This window comes from Dama dama, chromosome 7 (genome assembly GCF_033118175.1).
Source record: "Dama dama isolate Ldn47 chromosome 7, ASM3311817v1, whole genome shotgun sequence".
Taxonomy (NCBI): domain Eukaryota; kingdom Metazoa; phylum Chordata; class Mammalia; order Artiodactyla; family Cervidae; genus Dama; species Dama dama.
Window position 1 is genome coordinate 47,006,560 of NC_083687.1, and position 19,955 is coordinate 47,026,514.

The 19,955-nt window shown below is 45.5% G+C and overlaps 2 protein-coding genes across 2 annotated transcripts in view; one reads left to right on the plus strand and one right to left on the minus strand.

Moving 5' to 3' along the window:
* Positions 1–13,285, minus strand: part of SYCP2L (synaptonemal complex protein 2 like) — a 61,584-nt gene extending 48,299 nt beyond the window's left edge. The window contains exons 1-8 of the mRNA XM_061146301.1: positions 13,017–13,285; positions 11,646–11,804; positions 9,007–9,115; positions 8,877–8,945; positions 5,741–5,875; positions 5,537–5,656; positions 1,164–1,268; positions 734–758 (exon numbers count right to left, since the gene is read on the minus strand). Coding sequence (XP_061002284.1) covers positions 734–758; positions 1,164–1,268; positions 5,537–5,656; positions 5,741–5,875; positions 8,877–8,945; positions 9,007–9,115; positions 11,646–11,804; positions 13,017–13,285 — 991 coding nt within the window. The remainder of the gene's footprint in view (positions 1–733; positions 759–1,163; positions 1,269–5,536; positions 5,657–5,740; positions 5,876–8,876; positions 8,946–9,006; positions 9,116–11,645; positions 11,805–13,016) is intronic.
* A 53-nt stretch (positions 13,286–13,338) lies between these two features.
* GCM2 (glial cells missing transcription factor 2) lies at positions 13,339–19,722 on the plus strand. Its single transcript, XM_061146220.1, has 5 exons — positions 13,339–13,512; positions 16,356–16,608; positions 16,788–16,900; positions 17,737–17,862; positions 18,802–19,722. The coding sequence occupies exons 1-5, from the start codon at positions 13,423–13,425 to the stop codon at positions 19,720–19,722; spliced, it is 1,503 nt and encodes a 500-aa protein (XP_061002203.1). The 5' UTR covers positions 13,339–13,422.
* Positions 19,723–19,955: the final 233 nt, after the last annotated feature.

Here is a 19,955-nt window from a genome sequence, read left to right on the forward strand (position 1 = left end):
AAAGAGTCGGACACGACTGAGTGACTAAGCACAGCGCAGCACATCCACTGTAGAACGTAGTGTGAATTTAGTAGCAGCTTTTCAAAATAAAAAAGACGGACAACAGAGAGAGGACATTAAAATGGCCCCAATATCTATCCATCTTTGTTTTCTTTATTTTTAATTGGAGGACAATTGCGTTACAATGTTGTGTTGGTTTCTGCCATACAGCATCGTGAATTAGCCCAAAGTATACATGGCCCCTCCCTCTTTACCTCCCCCACCCCACTCCACCCCTCTGCATCTTTGAATGCATGGTTTCATAATTCAAAATGTGGAATTGCCTTTAACGTGAGCTAAGCTGAACAATATCACCCTAACATCCAAATTACCTACCTTTTGTGCTCTTGAAAGACAGACAGAGGCACCAGAATTGATTTCAAGTTAAATCAGTAACAGGTTAATTTTGCTGTTTGGATGATAAAAGTGGCTCTCCATCCCTGATCAGAACTGAATGACCAAATGGTGGGAGAAGCAGCAAAATAAAGATGTACCACAGGTAAATGAGGCACCCTTTATAGCAAAATTCACTGCAGCACCACAATCTGCCTATGATAAGATGGTCAGTTAACCCAAATATAATAGTTAAACCCACATCACTTCTATGTCTCATTTAGATAAATATTCTTCTCTATTCAAGAATATTCTATTAATGAGAGGTCAACGGCCAATTAGTAGTAAATAATACACTTACCTTTACTACTACTTCTGGAAATAGTCTAATGAAAAGAAAAAGTAAAACTTCTATTATTTTTTTAAAAGCATTAGCAACTATAACATTAATGTGTTAATGCTGATAATTCTCTAACAGGCAGAAGCTGACTTTAACTACCGTAGAAAAAAATTATAGAGAAATCCTATTTGACCTTCAATCCACTTTATTAAAATCAGCCTATTACCTCCAATCAGGTGAATAATATATTTGAAAATAAATCACCTTATTTTTCTATAACATTGGTTACACATATTGTTTGTTACTATTTCATATAACATTTCTAATAACAAAATATGAGTCATTTAGTAAAATCCACTTCTTGGAAAAACACAAGCTTTATAAACAACTTGAAGATTCCTGCAAATTACCAATGGTATCTACTCAGGAAAGCACCCACCCCCATCCTTACCAAGGCTGTGTCAAAAAAATCTTCTGTCACGTTCTTCAGAGATGTGTCTGAGGCTAGGTCTGCCATGGTCAGAAATCCCACTGTTCTTTCAAACCAGGAAACCATGTGCACAAGAAAAGAAATATTTATACAACCTCTAGGACTGAATTATTACTCTCCATTCAATAAATTTCACAACTCTATCATTTTAAAGACCTCTTTCCATTCCCCTGTCATTTTGATTAGGTCTGGTCCTGAAGTCTTCATCTAGACCACTCCAGAAGGGACTCAGACCACTACAGGGTTGCAATAAATTCTGATACCAGCAAGAACTGGAGACTGTGCCCGGATCATCCACACCACAGAGCCTTATAAAGGGGCTAGTGAGTAGTCAAGAGAATGCAGGAGAAATTCCTCATTTGTGTAACCTGGGAGGTTACAGAAAACAAGCCATCCAAAGTCAAAGGACAGCAGATTCTAGGGAGCGCTCCAGAAGTGGGCCAGTGCAGGACACAGGCCTGGCCACCTTCCTTCCTTTTGCCAGAAGCTTCCAGCTAATTGGAGATCCCCACCCCTCACCACCCCACCCCATAGGAACATCCATCCCAGTTCATATTACGTTGCTAGAATTGGTGTGATTTAAAATTAACACATAAACCTCCCTGTGCTCTGTGTATGCTCAGATGCTCAGTCGTCTCTGACTCTTTGCGACCCCACAGACTGCAGCACCCCGGGCTCCTCTGTCCCTGGGATTCTCCAGGCAAGAACACTGGAGTGGGTTGCCATTCCCTTCTCCAGGAAATCTTCCCAACCCAGGGATCAAACCCGTGTCTCCTGCATGGGCAGGCAGATTCTTTACCACTGAGCCACCTGGGAAGCCCATAAACCTCTCTAGAATATATTTATTCAAAAAAGTGAAGGCCATCTTTGGATGTTTTTTTGCAGAGACTAGACACTCTAATAAAAAAAAAAAGAAAGAAAATCCTGGCATGCACAGTCAGAAATCATCAGTTGAATAAGAGGTTGGTGACATGAGTTTGTGATGAGGAACTCTTACAGGAGTGGGGCCTTGGAAACTTTCTCCACTTTAGAGTTGAGAACCCGAGGTACCATCTGAAGGCCATGGACGAACCCATCAGCTCTCAATCTTGGCTGCACATTAGGAAATCCTGGGGAGCTTTAAAATGCCCTCATCAGTGAGAGCACTGCAGAGTCAGTATATCAGAATCTCTGGCAATGGGACCCTCACATGATGTCTCAAAGCTCTCTAGGCGATTCTAAGGTACAGCAAGGTTTGGAAGCTCTATTAAGTTCCAGGTGATTTTCTTTTATCTCAAATCAGACAAATATTTGCATTTGATTGAATCATCCACCTCCTAAAGCAAACTTTTCTCCAACAGTCCATGGAAGAAATGTCCCAGAGGTCAGTGGGGCAGGGGATAAATTGAGACTGCTTGATACACAACACTATTAATATATATAAAACAGATAAATAATAACTTGTTGTATAGTACAGGGAACTCTACTCAACACTCTAATGGCCTACACTGGGGAAGAAATTTTAACAAGTGGATATACGTGTAACTGATTCACTTGGCTATATACCTGAAACTAACATGACATTGTAAATCAGCTACTCTCTAATAAAAAAATCTTTTTTAATGTTCCTCTACAAGCAGAACTCACTGCTAAGGCACATTTTTCTTCCTCCCTATACTCATGCTCAATATTCTATGCTTTTAAATACATTTCTGTAACTATTCCATTTATGCCCCCAAATCCTGTCCCCCTGCCCCAGCCCATCAAAATCCACTGAGTATAGATTTAGACAAGTGGGCAAAATGTCACATTATTCGATCAAAACTGGACTAGGAATTCACTCTGAAGGCATCTCTGTGCCAAGATTATGCATAATAACTGTTACACCCGTTGCCCCTACAGCTGTGTCATTACCAGAAACCAGACAGATAATTATTGATGGATGCAGTAACTGTTACCCGTGACGCATATGGCAAAGGAGAAGTCGCCCAATCCTCCTGAATCTTCAAGTACAGGGCCAAACTTGCTCCTCTCTGTGGGAAATTCTTCTTCTATGGCGAACCACCTCCCAGCACACTGTGTTGAGCCTGTGAGCCCAGTGGGCTTTCGAAGTATAAACTCTGGTACCCACCTCCACTCTGATAATATCAACCCAGTCTCCTGGGTCAATACCTACACGAATTAACACTACATGCTTTACAAGGTGTTTAAATTATGGCTGTGGCATTTCCATCACCAGCTAGAATTCCAACGGAATGTGGAAATTCCTATTTGGTTTCAAAAGTCCAGTGGAGACCTGATCTGACACTTTTCAACACTTGGGAAGGCATTCTGAAGTCTAAATATAGATTTCAGCTCAGAGCAGATCCCAATTCATCCCCTCAAATCAGCTTCAGCTTCCAAGGTGCCTTGGGACACCCTGCTCCATTCCTTTGGAGTTTTGGCTCTTTGTCCCCACTTCATATCATCTGCATAAGTAAGTATATCAGGGAGTTGTTGCTTAGTCGCTCAGTCACGTCCAACTCTTTGCAACCCCATGGACTGTAGGCCTCCGGGCTCCTCTGTCCATGGGATTGCCCAGGCAAGAACACTGGAGTCGGTTGCCAGTTCCTTCTCCAGGGGATCAGAGAGTTGGATGGGGCTAAAAATCAATATGAAATACACATGTGTTAACATTTGTTTTTCTCTTTCTGATATATACACACACACTACCATGTGTAAATAGATGGCTAGTGGGAAGCCGCTATATAACACGGAGAGCTCAGCTCAGTGCTCTGGGATGACCTAGACAGTGGGATGAAGGGTGAGGTGGGAGGGAGGGGATATATGTATACATATAGCTGATCAGTCCCGAATGTTCACTGGAAGGGCTGATGTTGAAGCTGAAACTCCAATACTTTGGCCACCTGATGGGAAGAAATGCCTCACTGGAAAAGACCCTGGTGCTGGGAAAGATTGAAGGCAGGAGGAGAAGGGGACGGCAGAGGAAGAGACGGCTGGATGGCATCACCGACTTGATGGACGTGAGTTTGAGTAAACTCCAGTAGTTGGTGATGGACAGGGAAGCCTGGTGTGCTACAGTCCACGGGGTCGCGAAGAGTTGGACACGAGTGAGTGACTGAACTGAACTGATATCTGATTTGCTTTGCTATACAGCAGAAACTAAAAACACTGTAAACAATTATACCCTAATAAAAAAATGACTTACACAACTTGCATTAAGTACAGCCCTTAGATTTCCACTCCCTCCTGCCCGCTTCTCCCTACCCCCCAGCCACTAACACTTTTAAAGTCCCTGAGAGAAGTTAGGAAAACCCAGAGTTTACTCTCTCTCCCCCATGGAGGGGCAGCCCCATGATTACAGGCATTTTAAAGTGAAAAAGGACAGACACATCTCCTTGGCCCAACCCGATCTTGATAAACTTCAGGTACAAGTGGGTAAACAGAGATTTTATTGCCAGCTCGGTCACCCTTCTGTCCCCTACCTACCCTCATGTTCTCATCAATAATCAATCTCAGGGCTGCAAATCTTAATCATGAAAAAAAAAGTACAGCAAGAGACTGTGAAAACTCTGCTTTGCTTCCAGATGCCATTATCAAAGGCACACACAATGTTACCTTCTGATTAAAAAACAGAACTGCGTGATTTGGGTGACCTAGAATAAGCAAAAGATACGTTTGCCATGTGTTTTTTTCAGATTCAACTAGGCTTTTAGGAAGTTGGAGAAGTGGCCTGTGGCAAAGGATAAACTGATCATTTATCTAGGTCCAATCTTGTTATTGGAAAAGACCGTGATGCTGGAAAGACTGAGGACAGGAGGAGAAAGGGATTGACAGAAGATGGTGGTTGGGTGGCATCACTGACTCAATGGACATGAATCTGAGCAAAAACTCTGGGAGATGGTGAAGGACAGGGAAGCATGGAGTGCTGCAGTCCATGGGGTCGCAGAGTCAGACGTGACTGAGTCAGTGAACAACAATAATCTTGTTAATAAAGTCTATTGAAATAGTTATACAGCTTTTGGGGGAGGGGTGTAATAATCCACTCTCTTCATTCTATATTTAAGCTAAATTCACTGAAATAATAAAATCATACCATAACTGCGCATTGACTTGTCAAGGGGAGGGGGGATTGTGTCTGACTTATTCCTGTCCACTCCCCAAGTGTCCCGTCCACCCCATACATCAGGAAACACGTGGAACTTAAGTTTTGATTAGATACAGGCATAAGCCCTGCCATCAATTCCTTTTCAAATCTGACTTCAAAGGAACACAAAATACCAAACTGGGCAACTGAATCTTCTATTGCACTTTAAATTACCCAAATCCGCACAAAATTAAAAGATGACACTTATCTTTGGGATCAGACCCTGCTTAATCAGTAAAGGCTCATCTTCTTTGAGGCCATCAATGAAGAATCGCTGGATACATTTCAGCAACAGAGAAACATGCTGGAATTCATTTTTATCCAGTTCCTTGGGATGAGACCACACCAAGTTAAAAACCTTACACAGTTACACGTCGGTATTCTGATTACAAAACAAACAAAACTCACTTGCCTTATTTATTGATCTGTCAAGATGGCGTAATAAAAGACTGTTATATTTTTGAGGAACATGGCGCTGTCCCTGAAAATATTCTTTGATTTTCTGAAATCCTTCATCATGGAATGCATTGGTAATAAGTGATTGAAGCTGGAATGTTGACAGTTTGAAAATTACTCTTTTCCCCCCAAGGATATTTATCTCATAGTGATATTTCTAACAATTGTTATCAGGAATAATTCAGTGCAGAAAAATTCAGTGCCAAAAAAGAGGGTAAGAATAGAGAGTTATGTCTTGAATAATAACCATGCAGGGAATGATTTTGGGGGCTTAAGACAGTAGTTTGCAAAACCACCACCGGTACAGCACGGACATCACCAGGGGACGTGTTAGGAGCCAGAAACTCTGGGAGCAGGGCCTTTCAGGTGATCCTCATCATGCTAAAGTCTGAGAACCGCTGACTTACGGTAAACCATACCTGAACTACAGGTATCTGTGGATAAAGAGACTTTATCCTCAGTGATGTTAGAAACTCTATAACACTACAAAATTCAAGCCTATTATTACTCATTAAGTTACATAAATGATTTTAACAGGAGAAAACAAATTCAACACAAATATTTACAGTTAAAGGAACTAATAAACACAAATTGCTATGATGAATGAAACTGAACTTTTCTGCCTGAAAGTTAGTCAAGACCTATCTCTATATGTGTGTCTCTGTATGTGTGCTTGAATAACATGTATTCTTAAATACCTGTACTATAAAAGATATGATTTCTTCTTTAATCAAGAAAACCCAGTCCAACCCTACAGGCTAACTTACAGTATTTTACCGAGTCATTTTACTATATCCAACCTGATATTCCATTTATTCCTAGTATTGATTTAAGTGAGGAGAGAGCATTTGAAATTAAACATTTAAACAGAATTTAAGTTGTGTTATGCTGCTTCAGTCATGTCCGACTCTTTGCAACCCTAGGGACTGTAGCCCACCAGGCTCCTCTGTCCATGGGATTCTCTAGGCAAGAATACTGGAGTGGGTTGCCATGCCCTCCTCCAGGGGATCTTCCCAACCCAGGGATCGAACCCACGCCTCTTAGGTCTCCTGCACTGGCAGGCAGGTTCTTTACCACTGCACCACCTGGGAAGCCCCTATCTACAGTCAGTCAAGTGCAATTATTCTCCATCACAACACCTGTTCCATTTTCTTCCTACCATCTTACTTTTGTTCTTAATCTGTCTCTTTGGCTCTCTGCCAGGCTGGAAGTTCTAGAAAAGCCAGCATTGTGTCCATTTAGTTCGATACTGTCTACCTCCACCTAGAATAGTGCAATGGAATAGCCTACATTAGGATATTAGTAGGGTAATAAAGACATGGTGATAAATTGATGCAGATTAGAAAAGTAGAAGAGGATTTCTCAGGCTTGAATAACTGGAGGAAGAAATCACGTGGGTAGTCCAGGAAACAAAGAACAAGACAGCACACACACAGAACACAAACTTGATCTTTACAGAGAAAGCATCCTGGGGCATTCCACTCTCATCCTTTTCCTGAATGGACTGCAAAGGACCTTCATTCTCCTGTGTACAAAGAAAACATTTTAAAAAATTTATTTCAAAGAAATGCACTAAGTTTTAAAAAGAAATAAGGTTTATATTATTTTCCTGAACAAAACTTTCTTCATTCATGCCACTGACTATAGGTCTAAGAAAACTACGACTTAGAAGAAAGACCCAAAGCTTTAGCCAACCTTAACACTTACGACAAACTATCACAAGGAACAAAGCAAATATCATTGTAATAAGTGACCATATAAAATAAATTTAAACTCTATAGCGGCAACTATAGTTAAAAAAAAAAAAAAAAAAAAAGGCAGCTTTGAAATAATGAACCATTTTCAGAATGAGAGCTTATAAAATAAAGTTTTCTAAAGTGAGTTTCAAGCCCAGTCGTGAGCTTAAGCTTTATATTTCTGACTTTCACGAATTTTATTTTTTTTTACTTTCATGAATTTTAAATGTGGTGGCTCAGACTGTAAAAGTGTCTACCTACAATGCAGGAGACCCAGGTTCCTTCCCTGGGTCGGGAAGATCCCCTGGAGAAGGAAATGGCAACCCACTCCAGTATTCACGCCTGGAAAATCCCATGGACCAAGGAGCCTGGTGGGCTACAGTCCATGGGGTCGCAAAGAGTCGCACACGACTGAGCGACTTCACTTCACTAGGACTTAAAACTGAAACTCCAAGGAACAAAACAGCAACGACAAGAAAACTTACTAAACGTTGGGTTGTTGCACATTTTCTTCAAGAAGTGATTCCCGGATTACCAACCTAGTTTTCACAAACACGCTAAACAATGGCATCTCACCTGCTCCCAACAATTAAAAAATAACTTTTTAAAAAATCTTAATCTCTCTCCCAAAGAGGTTGTTAAAAAAAAAAAAATCTAGCTTGGGCTAACAGTCCTTTGTGTACTGGATAAAATCCTTAAATGTCAGCATATTTTACAATAATATTATTCTTAAATAGGAAAAAAAAAAAGGTGAATTTAAAAACTCAAATCCAGGCTTGTTTTTTCTGCCAACAGTGTATTCAAGAAAAGGAATGAGGGAAAGTACCAATCCACTTTACCCCTTCCATACCCTGGGCGGCGGGGCTAACAGAAGCCCCAGAATCTTGGGGCCGTATATCTGGGACCTGGGTGGGTTTGCGTCCTTGCACTCTCTACGCAACCAGAGAGAAAACGGGCTGGGAAAACATCCCGAGCAACTCGAAAAGAACCACTTCATTGCCTTCAAACATTAATTCTCCAATTCCCCCTTCCCCAAACGCTTTACTAGCGAGGGACCAGAAGTTTCTATTCTACCTTATAGTCTGCCTGAAAGCGACCAATAAACTCCCAGCAAACCTAAGAACGGTGAAACGCCCCAGCGCCCCTGCGCAGGGCCGGGGGCACGCCAGGCTTCCCAGGTGGCGCAGTGGTAAAGAATCCGCCTGCCAATGCCGCAGACACGGGTTCGATCCTTGGGTCAGGAAGATCCCCCGGAGAAGGAACTGGCAACTCACCCCAGTATTCCTACCTGGAGAATCCCATGGACAGAGGAGCCTGGCGGGGCTACAGTCGCAGAGTCGGACACGACTAAGCAACCCGAGCATCCTGGGTGAGCACGCCAGGCTCGGAGCCCAGAGCCCGACGGACGTGCGCCCCCGCGTCCCCCTAGAACGGTGGAGAGGGGGCCGGGGTTCTACGGTGCTCAGGTCCCCCTGAGATCACTCACCTCCCCCATCCCGAGGCTCAGGCAGGACGCCACGTACCCGAACCAGGGCGCACGCCCAGAGCCGGACGCACCGCGCCGCGCTCGGCCTCCCGGGTTCCGCCGGCGAGGGCTGGGGTAACACTGGGCTCCGGGATGCCAAGCTCCGCCCCAAACTCTAATTAATCATCCCGCCCCTGAAAACCTAGGAGAGTCCCGTGATTGACAAGCGTGTTTGAGAAACGCTGGCCTGTTAAGTAGGAACCAGGGTAAGGCCACCTGGGCGCACGCAAGCGCACCTTAAGAAAAAGCGATTTCTCGAGGGATGAAAACATGTCAATTAACAGACTTTAAAAGCGAACTTCTAAACTGATAGGCGTTCCCTGTGCTGAAGCCGGCAGTTTTCGCCCCACCTTTAACAGATAGTAGAGCTGGTTTCGATCCATTGATATTAACAGACTGAAACCGAACTGTCCACATAGGAACCAGATTTGTACCCGAAACTGTGACTTTATTCCTGATATTACAAAAGAAAGGATTTTAAAATATACACACCTCGCTGTGCTCAGTCAAAATAAAATAAACATTTTCATCCAGTCTGCTTGTTTTCTGCCCACTTCCTTTAGCCCCACAAGAATGTGTACTAATGGCCAGGTTCAGGCTGATCGGTTGTCTGATATGGGAACACGGTGACAAAAATAAGTTGGACTGGAATTTTCTTTAAAAAGGGGGGGGGGGCAAGTAGACAAAAGGACACCTCAAATCCAAACATTCCTTGTAAAAAATTAACTTGTATGATAATCGGGTGCTGTGGGTACTTGGTGTCATGACGTTTACAGAAGGTATTTGTTTGCATCAGAGGTAAACTTAATGTAACCAGAATCCCTGCAAGTCAGCCTTGAACTCTGCATTGTATCTCCAGTCCATTCAATACAGTACTTATTCCATGGCTCATCATATCCATTCCAGGCAAATACGATGTAATTTACTTACTTTAATCTAAACCAAACTTTTAGATTCCTTTGCTTTTGAATTAATAAACTTTAATGATTTCAAAATCAGCTCTGAATATAGTGTTCTGAATCAATGTAAGTATTAATGCAGGAAAATTTAAAGGTTAATAACAAATAATCAAATACAGTTTAAACACTATTTTAGAGAATAAAATAGGTAATACAGTAAGAATATAATGTATGACATTTAAGTCTTCTTGATATTAGTTTAAAAGTTTTAATCAATTATTTTCAGACTGTGGGGAAAATATAACAGCCTTTCAAACTACATGGTTGTTAATGCATTCAAAAATTCAGGAGAAATTAAAGATAACATCACAGACAACACCATTTTTTTTTTATGTTTTCACTTTGATTAGCTTGTTTTACTAACATGTTTCACCCAGACATAATTTTAGGATAACTTGGAATATATATTCTAATTCTGCTCAAACTAAATACAGTAGAGACAAAGACTTTTCTTTGGATACCAGAATCTATTTAGGAAAAAAACTACTTGATTAATTGACTTGGCTTTCATTTTTTTAATTGTTCTTTTTTATATTTTTGAAGGGTAAGGACTCTCTAGGAATATTCCAAAATTAAAGAGAAAAGGAATAGTATAACAGTGGTTACAATAAGACCAGAAATTAGTTCCTACATATTTTCAGAAGTGATTTTAAGTTTGTTTTTGAAGTTATATTAAAAACATTTTGTTGTTATTGTTCAGTCGCCAAGTCATGTCTGACTCTTTAGGACCCCGAGGACTGCATTATGCCAGGGTTCCCTGTCCTTCTCCAACTCCCGGAGCTTGCTCAAATTCATGTCCTCTGAGTTGGTGATGCCCTCCAAACATCTCATTCTCTGTGGACTCCTCTTCCTGCTTTCAATCTTTCCCAGTATCAGGGTCTTTTCCAATGAGTTGGCTCTCTTCACATCAGATGATCCAAGTATTGGAGCTTCAGCTTCAGCATCAGTCCTTCCAATGAATATTCAGGACTGATTTCCGTGAGGAGTGACTGGCTTGATCGCCTTTAAATTGTTTTTATCTTAAACTCGACAAAGAAATGTCGATTTGTAATAAATAAATAAATGAAAAGAGAAGGGTCAGTAATTTTAACCGTGGAAAAAGAAAACAACCCAAAAAGCTGCTGAATGATAGGAGATGCCAGGAGGTTCAGTGAGCGGTTGACACTGAAAGTCTGGGGATGAAACTAGTGGATGAACAGTGAACACGTTTCTCCGTTTCCTCCCAGACTTTCGCGGCAACTCTGTGAATGATTTTAATCAGAAATGCTAACCCACTAGAACACAGAAAACTTTAGGGGCAGGGTGATCACGGTAGGGAGGCTGGGGAATGAACTTGTCACTTTCTCATACAAGAACTTTGCGCCTCTGCTTGAGGGGGTGGGGTGGGGGAGAGGAGAGTTGCGGGGAGGGTGGGAGCAGGGAAGCCCGGCTTGAAACTAGAGAAAGAAGAAAATTCATGTCATTACCCAAATCTGGCTTCTATCCTCTTGGGAATTCTCTGCCCCTGGGCCGTCAACCGCAGCGGCTCTGAGTCGAACTCCACTGTTGGTTTGACTTGCCCTCCACCTGGAGAGTTAAGAGGACTGGGAGCGTGGACGAGATTCACTTCCTGCGGTTTTAAGTGCGCATCGCTTTCCTCACTTTTCGCCAAAGGAAGCGGCTGTAATCCTGCAAGAGACGCTGGACTGGGCGTCCTTCCCGCCGGGTGCCACGCTGCATCCGTGTGCGCGCTCGGCGATGCCAAACGCTAGGCGCGCGGGGGTGAGGATTTGGCGGGATGCAGGTTCCAAGCGTCCTCCTCTAACAGGGAAAGTCTTTAGAAGTCGGCTTCCGTTTGGCTGCCTAAAGAATCTGCCTGCAGTGCAGGAGACCCGGGTTCTACCCCTGGGTCGGGAAGATCCCCTGGAGAAGGAAATGGCAACCCACTCCAGTATCCTTGCCTGGAAAATCCCATGGACAGCGGAGGCTGGTGGGCTGCAGTCCACGGGGTCGCAAAGAGTCGGGCAGGACTGAGCAACTACTTCACTTCTGTCTGGCTATGCAGGTAGCTGGAGCGTGCCATCCCCAAGAACAAAGGCGAAGGGAATGAATTCTGGAAACCCCCCGTCCCTCGCTGACCCGGGCGGCCAAAGAGCAACTTAAATTCCTTCCATTGGTTTCTTGTATTGGGCCCTTCCAATCACTAAGGAAGTGGGTGCACAGCTAAAAAAAGGCTTGGTCTCAGCCCTGGGAAGCCCACAGCGCCCTACCCGTTCATCTGGTTCCTCCAGTCTCCAGAGCCTCCGCAGACGGAATAGGTGTAAATAAGATTTTGTGGTGCTGTTTCCACGCGGTTAGGAAAAAAAAAACAACAACACTTTTTTAAAAGGGTCGTTTCAGGTGGATGGCGACTGAGAAATCCCCGAGCCTCAGATCCTTCTCCTAGCAGAAAGAAAACAGGCTCAGAAGTAGTCAAGGAGGCCGAGAAAATACAGATTTGGGGGCCGCAGAGTTCCCCCCTCTTTCCCCGTCCCCCTTCCTACCTGATGTGAAGAACTGATTCATTAGAAAAGACCGAGAGGCCGGAGCAGAAGGGGACGGCAGAGGACGAGATAGCTGGATGGCATCACCGGCTCAGGGGACATGTTTGAGCAAGCTCCGGGAGGTGGTGGAGGACAGGGAGGCCTGGAGTGCTGCAGTCCAGGGGGTCTCAGGGAGTCGGACACGACTGAGCGCCTGAACAACATCATCATCAGCCGGAACAAAATCCGCGAAAAGGACGCGCCCCAAAGCTAGTGGGCGCGAGCGCGTCTTCTCGTATAAGGGCGCGCGGCAGCCGAGCCGCTTCGAGGTGGTTCCCAAACTGCCTGGGAACTGAGTATTGCCTCTCGGGGACTTTGCTGGAAAGGTTCTGTCTCAGAAGCCTCTCTTTAGATCCAATCTGAAACGGCTAGGGAAAAAAACATGATTTTCAACTTAGCCATTCCAACCTGCCCCTCACTCTGGCTCGTCTAGGCTTCAGTTTCCCGTCACCTCGAGGGCTCAGGTCCACCTCCCCTCCGTCGCTCGCCCTGCCTGGGAGTGGGGGACCGGCCCTGCAGGTCCCTGGAGGGTGGGAGCGGGCGGGGAGCGAGGAAAGGCGGAGCACCGCGCGCGGGGCCGCGGGGCGGGGGCACCTTTAATAAACGTGCGGGCAGCTGCCTGGCGCCCGCGCTGCGCTCCAGGTGGAGACTTTTCAGCACCGCTCCCAAGAACAGGGCTCCACCCGAGCCGCCCTGAACCCTCGCCCGCCGCTTCTGCATTTCTAAATCGGCCTCTCTGTCTCTCTCTCCACTTGCTTTTAAAACAGGGGGGGAACAACCGTGGGAAGCTCTAGGTTGGTCTGTTTTTCTTGTGTCTTTCAGGGCTCTTGGCGCGGAGCGCCCGCGAGGAGGAGCAGATGCCGGCGGCGGAGGCGCAGCTGGCGGACTGCGCGTGGTCCTACGGCATGAAGCTCAGCTGGGACATCAACGACCCGCAGATGCCGCAGGTGCGTGAAACCCGCTGCGCGCGCGGCTTTCTATCCAAAGAGGAGGGGTGTCTTGGCAGAGACTGTGGACAGGCCGCCCTGCCACCCCCCACCCCCAAAGGAAAAAAAAAGCAACACATCCCTGAGAGCCCTCCAGTGTTCAGGGACTCCACCGATGGCAGAGCTTGGGTTAGAGATGTGTCTTCTCCCACCTGTTTCCTCGGACTCTTTCGAAAACGACCGAAAGCAGCGGGAACTGTCAATTAGGCTCCACGTTTCGGGTCGTCTGGCCGGCGGGAGCCTGCCTCCTCGTCCCTCGCTTTCTTTTAACCGAGGTAGAAATCCGCTGACTCTTCCTTGTCCATTCTTCGACATCCACTAGAAAGGTGGAGCGGCATCTTGGTGAATGTAGATGCCACCTCTTCTCAAGCAGCAGAACTGTGAGATAGGACCATAAATTGCAGCGACCGTATCTTAAAGAGCAGGACTTGGGCCGTCTATCCTGGCTGCCAGGATGAAGCGTGGCTCTTGGGGGGCTTTGTAGTCATGCTAACCAGGTCACAGGTGCCCAGACAGCCTTTGGAATCCAGGTTTTGGACACAACTTCTGAGCTTACCTCTCTAGTGAGGAGAAAACCAAAGTCATCTGTTTAGGGTGAATTTGTTTTATTTTTTAACAGAAGGAAGGAATGGGCTGGGCAGTTATGCTTGATCATAGTGGTTGGAAGCAAAAACTGGGGAGTGACTTTAAAGTCCTGGGTGCAGGTGGAAGGAGAATTAGGAGTGACCTGGGAGCTTTTGCAGAGGTGGACTTATGGCAATGCTCTGGTACAAGGGGTGAGAGAGACTTGACCTTTATTCAGCATCTATTATGTGCCGTTCAGGTTTTAGGTGGACAGCAGTTCATTAGCAATGAACTGTGTAGTTAGAATGAATTGTGTAGCCTCTCAAAGAGGTAAGTACTCTGGGCTACACATTCGTGGAAACCTATTTGTTAGTTTTAAAGCCTGCCTACTTTAGGGTCACGCTGTGCCATTTTGTGAAAGTGGACCACATTACAGTAAGGGTGAGTCCTTCTCACTGACTTCTGTCCATGTAAATCCCCACGGGGCCAGGGAGGGGGTGGTTGGGAATCTGTTCTTGTATTTTAGAAAAGAGCCATATCCAAATAAGGGAAGGATGGGTTCTCTCACAAGCGTTTTCTAAACTTCCCATGTAAATGTGAAGAACTTATCCTCTGGGAGATTAGTTCTTAAACAGAGAGTGTGTGTGCCGTCTCTAAAGAGGTAGGTGCTCTGGGCTGGAGAAAGGGGATCCTGCTCCGGCTAACCCAAGGAGGAAGGGCTACCCTCGCGGTGTGACCTTGACACAGTTCCTGAATTTGCCTTAGTCTCGGGTCATTCACTTGTCATCAAGCAGTGGAATTAGATAACAATCTTAGACTCCCATCCTGTGCGTGTTTAGCACACTATAGCACGAAAACAGACCACACGTAGACAAATGTACATGCCCGTGTTCTAATACAACTTTATTACGGATACCAAAATCTGAATTTCCTATCATTTGCATGTGTCACAACATGTAATTGTTTTGATTTGTCCCCTCAACCATTAAAAAATGTCAAAATCATTCTTAGCTTGTGGGAGGTACTAAAACAAGTGGGAGGCTGAATTAGGCCCACGGTCCCTAGTTTGCAGACCCATGCCGTAGAGAGTACCGGGTAAATAGTGCACAGGAAAGGGTAATTTTATATTAAACTTATAACAAGAAAGACATTGCAGTATAAATAATGCATAATATGGACAAGGACCACCAAACATGAATAGGAAAATGAAGTTCAGTATTTTAGATATCACGTTATTTTAGCCAGGCAGCTCTTTGTGTAGGAGAATGACAATCCGTATTGCTCAAGAGAGAGGCCCGGGACTTAGCAGGCTCCACCAAGTGCTCAGGTTTACCTTATGGCCAGGCTGTCATCGTAACACCCTTGTAATCCTGGAAGGCTGGGCTTCCCAGGTCGCACTAGTGGTAAAGAACCTGCCTGCCAGTGCAGGAGACATCAGAGGGAGACATGGGTTCAATCCCTGGGTCAGAAAGATCCCCTGGAGGAGGGCATGGCCATCTGCTCTAGTATTCTTGCCTGGAGAAGCCCATGGACAGAGGAGCCTGGGAGGCTACAGTCCATGGGGTTGCAAAGAGTTGGACACGACTGAAGTGACTTACACGCGTGCAGGCAAACCTGGAAGGCTACTTTGGGAAGCTGTTCCTGTCTCTCTCATGTTGGGTATCAAGCCAAGAGCTTTGGAAGAAGAACCACTGCATGGAAGAAAAGATACAGGCTCAAGAGTGTATCAGTGATAGAACTTTCTAACCACTTTCTGCCCTGGCACTTTAATGCTTACCTTAAAAATACTTGTAACATGTAAATACACCAAGAAGTGGTATAACCGGGTGGTAAGGAGGACAGGCTCTGGAGTCAGAATGTGTGGGCTCAAATCCTGCAGCCAGATTTTACTAGCTGTGTGACCTTGGGCAAGTCGATGAACCTCTCTGGTCTCCATTTACTATTCAATTAAATAGGGATAATACTAGTGCCTATGGTCTGTGGGCATATGAAAGCTAGAACTAACACCTGTACCATTTTTGTGGGAAGCGCTATAGAAACATCAGTTTATAGCCAGTTGTCAGAAGGGTCCACACACAAGATGAGTGACATTTCTTAAGAGCACCGTTTCTGGGTTTTTCAGCATTTCTGGAATTAAAAAGACTCAGTTTTCATCCTGATATGCTTGGAGAAGATGAAAACCTTGCTGCATGGGGTTTGGGGTGGACAAACTTGATTGCTGTCCTTGGACGCCTTTGCAGAAGCCAGCTCACTTTGACCGCTTCTGCGAGTGGCCGGACGGCTACGTGCGCTTCATCTACAGCAGCGAGGAGAAGAAGGCGCAGCGCCACCTGAGCGGCTGGGCCATGCGCAACACCAACAACCACAACGGCCACATCCTCAAGAAGTCGTGCCTGGGCGTGGTGGTGTGTGCGCAGGACTGCGCCCTGCCCGACGGCTCGCGGCTGCAGCTGCGGCCGGCCATCTGCGACAAGGCGCGGCTGAAGCAGCAGAGTGAGCCCTGGGGCCGGGTGGGGGTGGCCGTGCAGGCCTGAGTTCCCCTTCCCAGTGAGTGCGTTCCCCTTCCTTCCTTCCAGGGGGGCCGGGAATTATTAACATTTTATTAATTAATATTTGTTAATAGTAATATAATTAATATTGATTATTAATATTTCCGACCTCTGGCTTTGCAGAGAAGCCTTGTCCCAACTGTCACTCTGCTTTGGAATTGATCCCCTGTCGTGGGCACAGCGGTTACCCTGTAACCAACTTCTGGCGACTGGATGGCAACGCAATCTTTTTCCAGGTAGGTGAGGGAACCCCACAGTTTGTGATGGATATTCTCATCGGCTCACAGGGACCAGGCCACCTGCCAGGTGTCTTAGACACTCTCGCTTCTGGTTTAGTCCCTAAGTCGTGTCTGATTCTTTGTGACCCAATGGACTGTAGCCTGCCAGCCTCCTCTGTCCATGGAATTCTCCAGGCAAGAATACTGGAGTGGGTTGCCATTCCCTTCTCTAGGGGATCTTCCCGACCCAGGGATCGAACCCCTGTCACCGACATTGGCAGGCAGGTTCTTTACCGTCTAAGCCACCAGGGAAGCCCCTTAGAAACTCTGGACCAAGCCAAATACAGTTCAACTGGCCAGAAGTAGGTGTTGTGGCTTCTAGCCTAGCCTTACTAGGCTCCTAGAAATTAGTTCACCTACTGTGTGCTCTCTAAGAGTGAACTTAGTTATAGTTTTTTCATATTTAAAAGGACTCTTAGGTCATCTTTGGGCTTCCCTGTTAGCTCAGTTGGTAAAGAATCCGGCTACAAGGTGGAAGACCTGGGTTCAATCCCTGCATAGGGAAGATCCCCTGGAGAAGGGAAAAGCTACCCACTCCAGTATTCTGGCCTGGAGAATTCCATGGACTGTATATAGTCCATGGGGTCCCAAAGAGTTGGACACGACTGAGTGACTTTCACTTTCAGGTCATCTTTTAAGATGTCTATTATTAGTGCAGTTTTATTTGCTTAAGAATTTTTTTTTCCCTGTTTCTTTGAAAAAACAGCAACTTGGGGTGTTGGGAAAGGTATACTTAATTTTTGCCCAGCTTCGCTGCAGAGGAACACATGGGATTCATCCCCTTATTAATGCAGGCCAAGGGAGTTCATGATCACCCAAGACCAGAGAGTAAATCAGAGATGGAAGCTAGAAGAAGTGCTGTCAAGAGACAAATGGCTTCTTTTTATCAACCACAGAAAAAGAGAATTCGAGAACCTGAGGTAATGGGGAGCTGCCATTACACTTCTTGTGGTCTGTGTTTGTCATCATCACAAAATATACTGAGAATTACATGAAATAGGAATGTCATACCTTAATTTAAAAGGTTTGATTTTATGTGAAAATTCGATATCTCTAACAAAATGTCATTGAACAAAATTTTTGAATAGGGCTTCTAATCCCTTCTTCCTCTTGGAAAAAAAAAAGCAGAATATCTCTACAATTAATGATAGAGTAAGGATGTGAGCTGACATTCTAATACAAGGGCGATTATCCAATGGTCATACAGAAAAACATAGGTGCATCCCAGTGAGTTAACAGTACAGCTTTGAGAGGGTCCTTGGCATTATTAACGTAAAACAGATAAAAGTTCTTTGTGCAGCTTGAGCCAGTTTGGCTTGTCTACCAAGGTATGCCAAGCAGGCAGAATATTCGCCTGAAGATAAGAGACACTGGCCTTGTCTGAGCACTTTTTATGTGCCAGTACATACAGGCTAAGAGGTTTACACTTCTTAAGATCACAAAAGCCTTAAGAAAGTATGGTTATTGAGCCCCATTTCCAAGTGAGGAGCCTGAGGCTTAGAGAGGTTAAGTAACTAGTCCAATTCATGAGGGACAGGCAGGATTTGAACCCAGGTCTGCGGCAGGCTCCTAAGCCTCTGCTATCCTGCATGCAGTGTGAGGAAGACAGGACCATCCACCACTCAGACCCAGCCTCCTGGGCTACCCTGGACCCTCCGAGTTCAGCAGCGAGGAATTCAAGCCTGAGCTCAAGCCGTGAAATTCCCGGGCCGGGTGCCCAGATCATGTTTCTGTGCTCATGACACAGAGTCACCGACGGGGAGCTTGTTATTTGGTTGGTTGGTGACTGTTAACAGGTGAGGGTGTCCATGTAATTTACATCTCTACTTACAGATGAAAATTTCGTGTCATTTCTTTAGGCAGGAGAGAGTCAAGATCACAGGAGACATTTCAGCAACATCCCTTCCCTGGAGAACCCAGAGGACTTGGATGTGATTCCTGATGCCGGCTTCCCTGTTCCAGGCCAGCCCTGCCTTTCCTTTCCAAACTCGGATGCTTACAAAGCTACCTGTGACTTCACCACCTTCCAGGGAGACATAGTACCACCCTTTCAGAAATATTCGAACCCAAGAATCTATTTGCCCCGGCCTGCCTGCAGCTATGAATTGGCAGGTCCTGGGGACGCAAATTCGAGCCCGTATCCCACCTTTTATAAAGACGCCGGCAGTATCCCTAAGGACGCGGACTGGGTTCATCTGAACACCCTGCAGTGCAACGTCAACACCTACAGCAGCTTTGAGAGGAGTTTTGATTTCACCAGTAAACAGCATGGCTGGAAAGCAGCCCTTGGAAAAGCTGGCCCGGGGGAGAGGCTGGACCAAGCACAGTTCCCGCCCGAGGCCGCTCACCCTCAGTACACCCCACAGCCCCCCTGCAGGTACCTCACGACCACCCCTCCCGCCGCTCCAGCCCTTCAGACGGTGATCACCACCACCACCAAAGTCTCCTACCAGGCCTACCAGCCCCCCGCCCTGAAATATCGAGACAATGTGCGGGAGGTAAAGAGCCTCTCCAGCTGTGACTATGCTTCTGAAAACACCCAGATGTCCATCTACGCAGAAGCCTTGGACCTTCCAGCTCCCGTCGTCACGGCAACCTCCCCAACAGCATCGCTTCCTCTGAAGATTCCCAGAGATTGCTGGACCGTCAGACAACACTCTCTGCCCCCCAGGACAGACGGAGCGGAGACCTGGGAAGTGTGTCCCTCCGGACTGGGGTCTACAGTTGGTTATGCAGATCGAATCAGTCCGTTCTTTAGCTGTGACAATGAGGACTTTTGAAGAGCAGTCCTGGGCACAGCATAATACTGGTCTTCATGCGCGCAGTGGAACATGACATGGCAGCTCTCTCTTAAATTGGGAGACTCATTTAGCATGCAAAGAAATATATATTGTATCAATAATATTTATGTACATATGTATGATAGTAAAACCAATGATCAGAGTAAATTATAGACTGAAAATGTTTAGTTACTGTAGGGAAATTGTGCACAGCAAAGCCTACTAGAGTACAT

Excerpts from the sequence above, each read along its gene's own strand:
- GCM2 (XM_061146220.1), top strand. The coding sequence starts at position 13,423 with ATGCCGGCGGCGGAGGCGCAGCTGGCGGACTGCGCGTGGTCCTACGGC. Across the intron at positions 13,513-16,355 it reads ACGACCCGCAGATGCCGCAG|AAGCCAGCTCACTTTGACCG; the intron begins GTGCGTGAAACC and ends ACGCCTTTGCAG. Across the intron at positions 16,609-16,787 it reads GGCGCGGCTGAAGCAGCAGA|AGAAGCCTTGTCCCAACTGT; the intron begins GTGAGCCCTGGG and ends CTGGCTTTGCAG.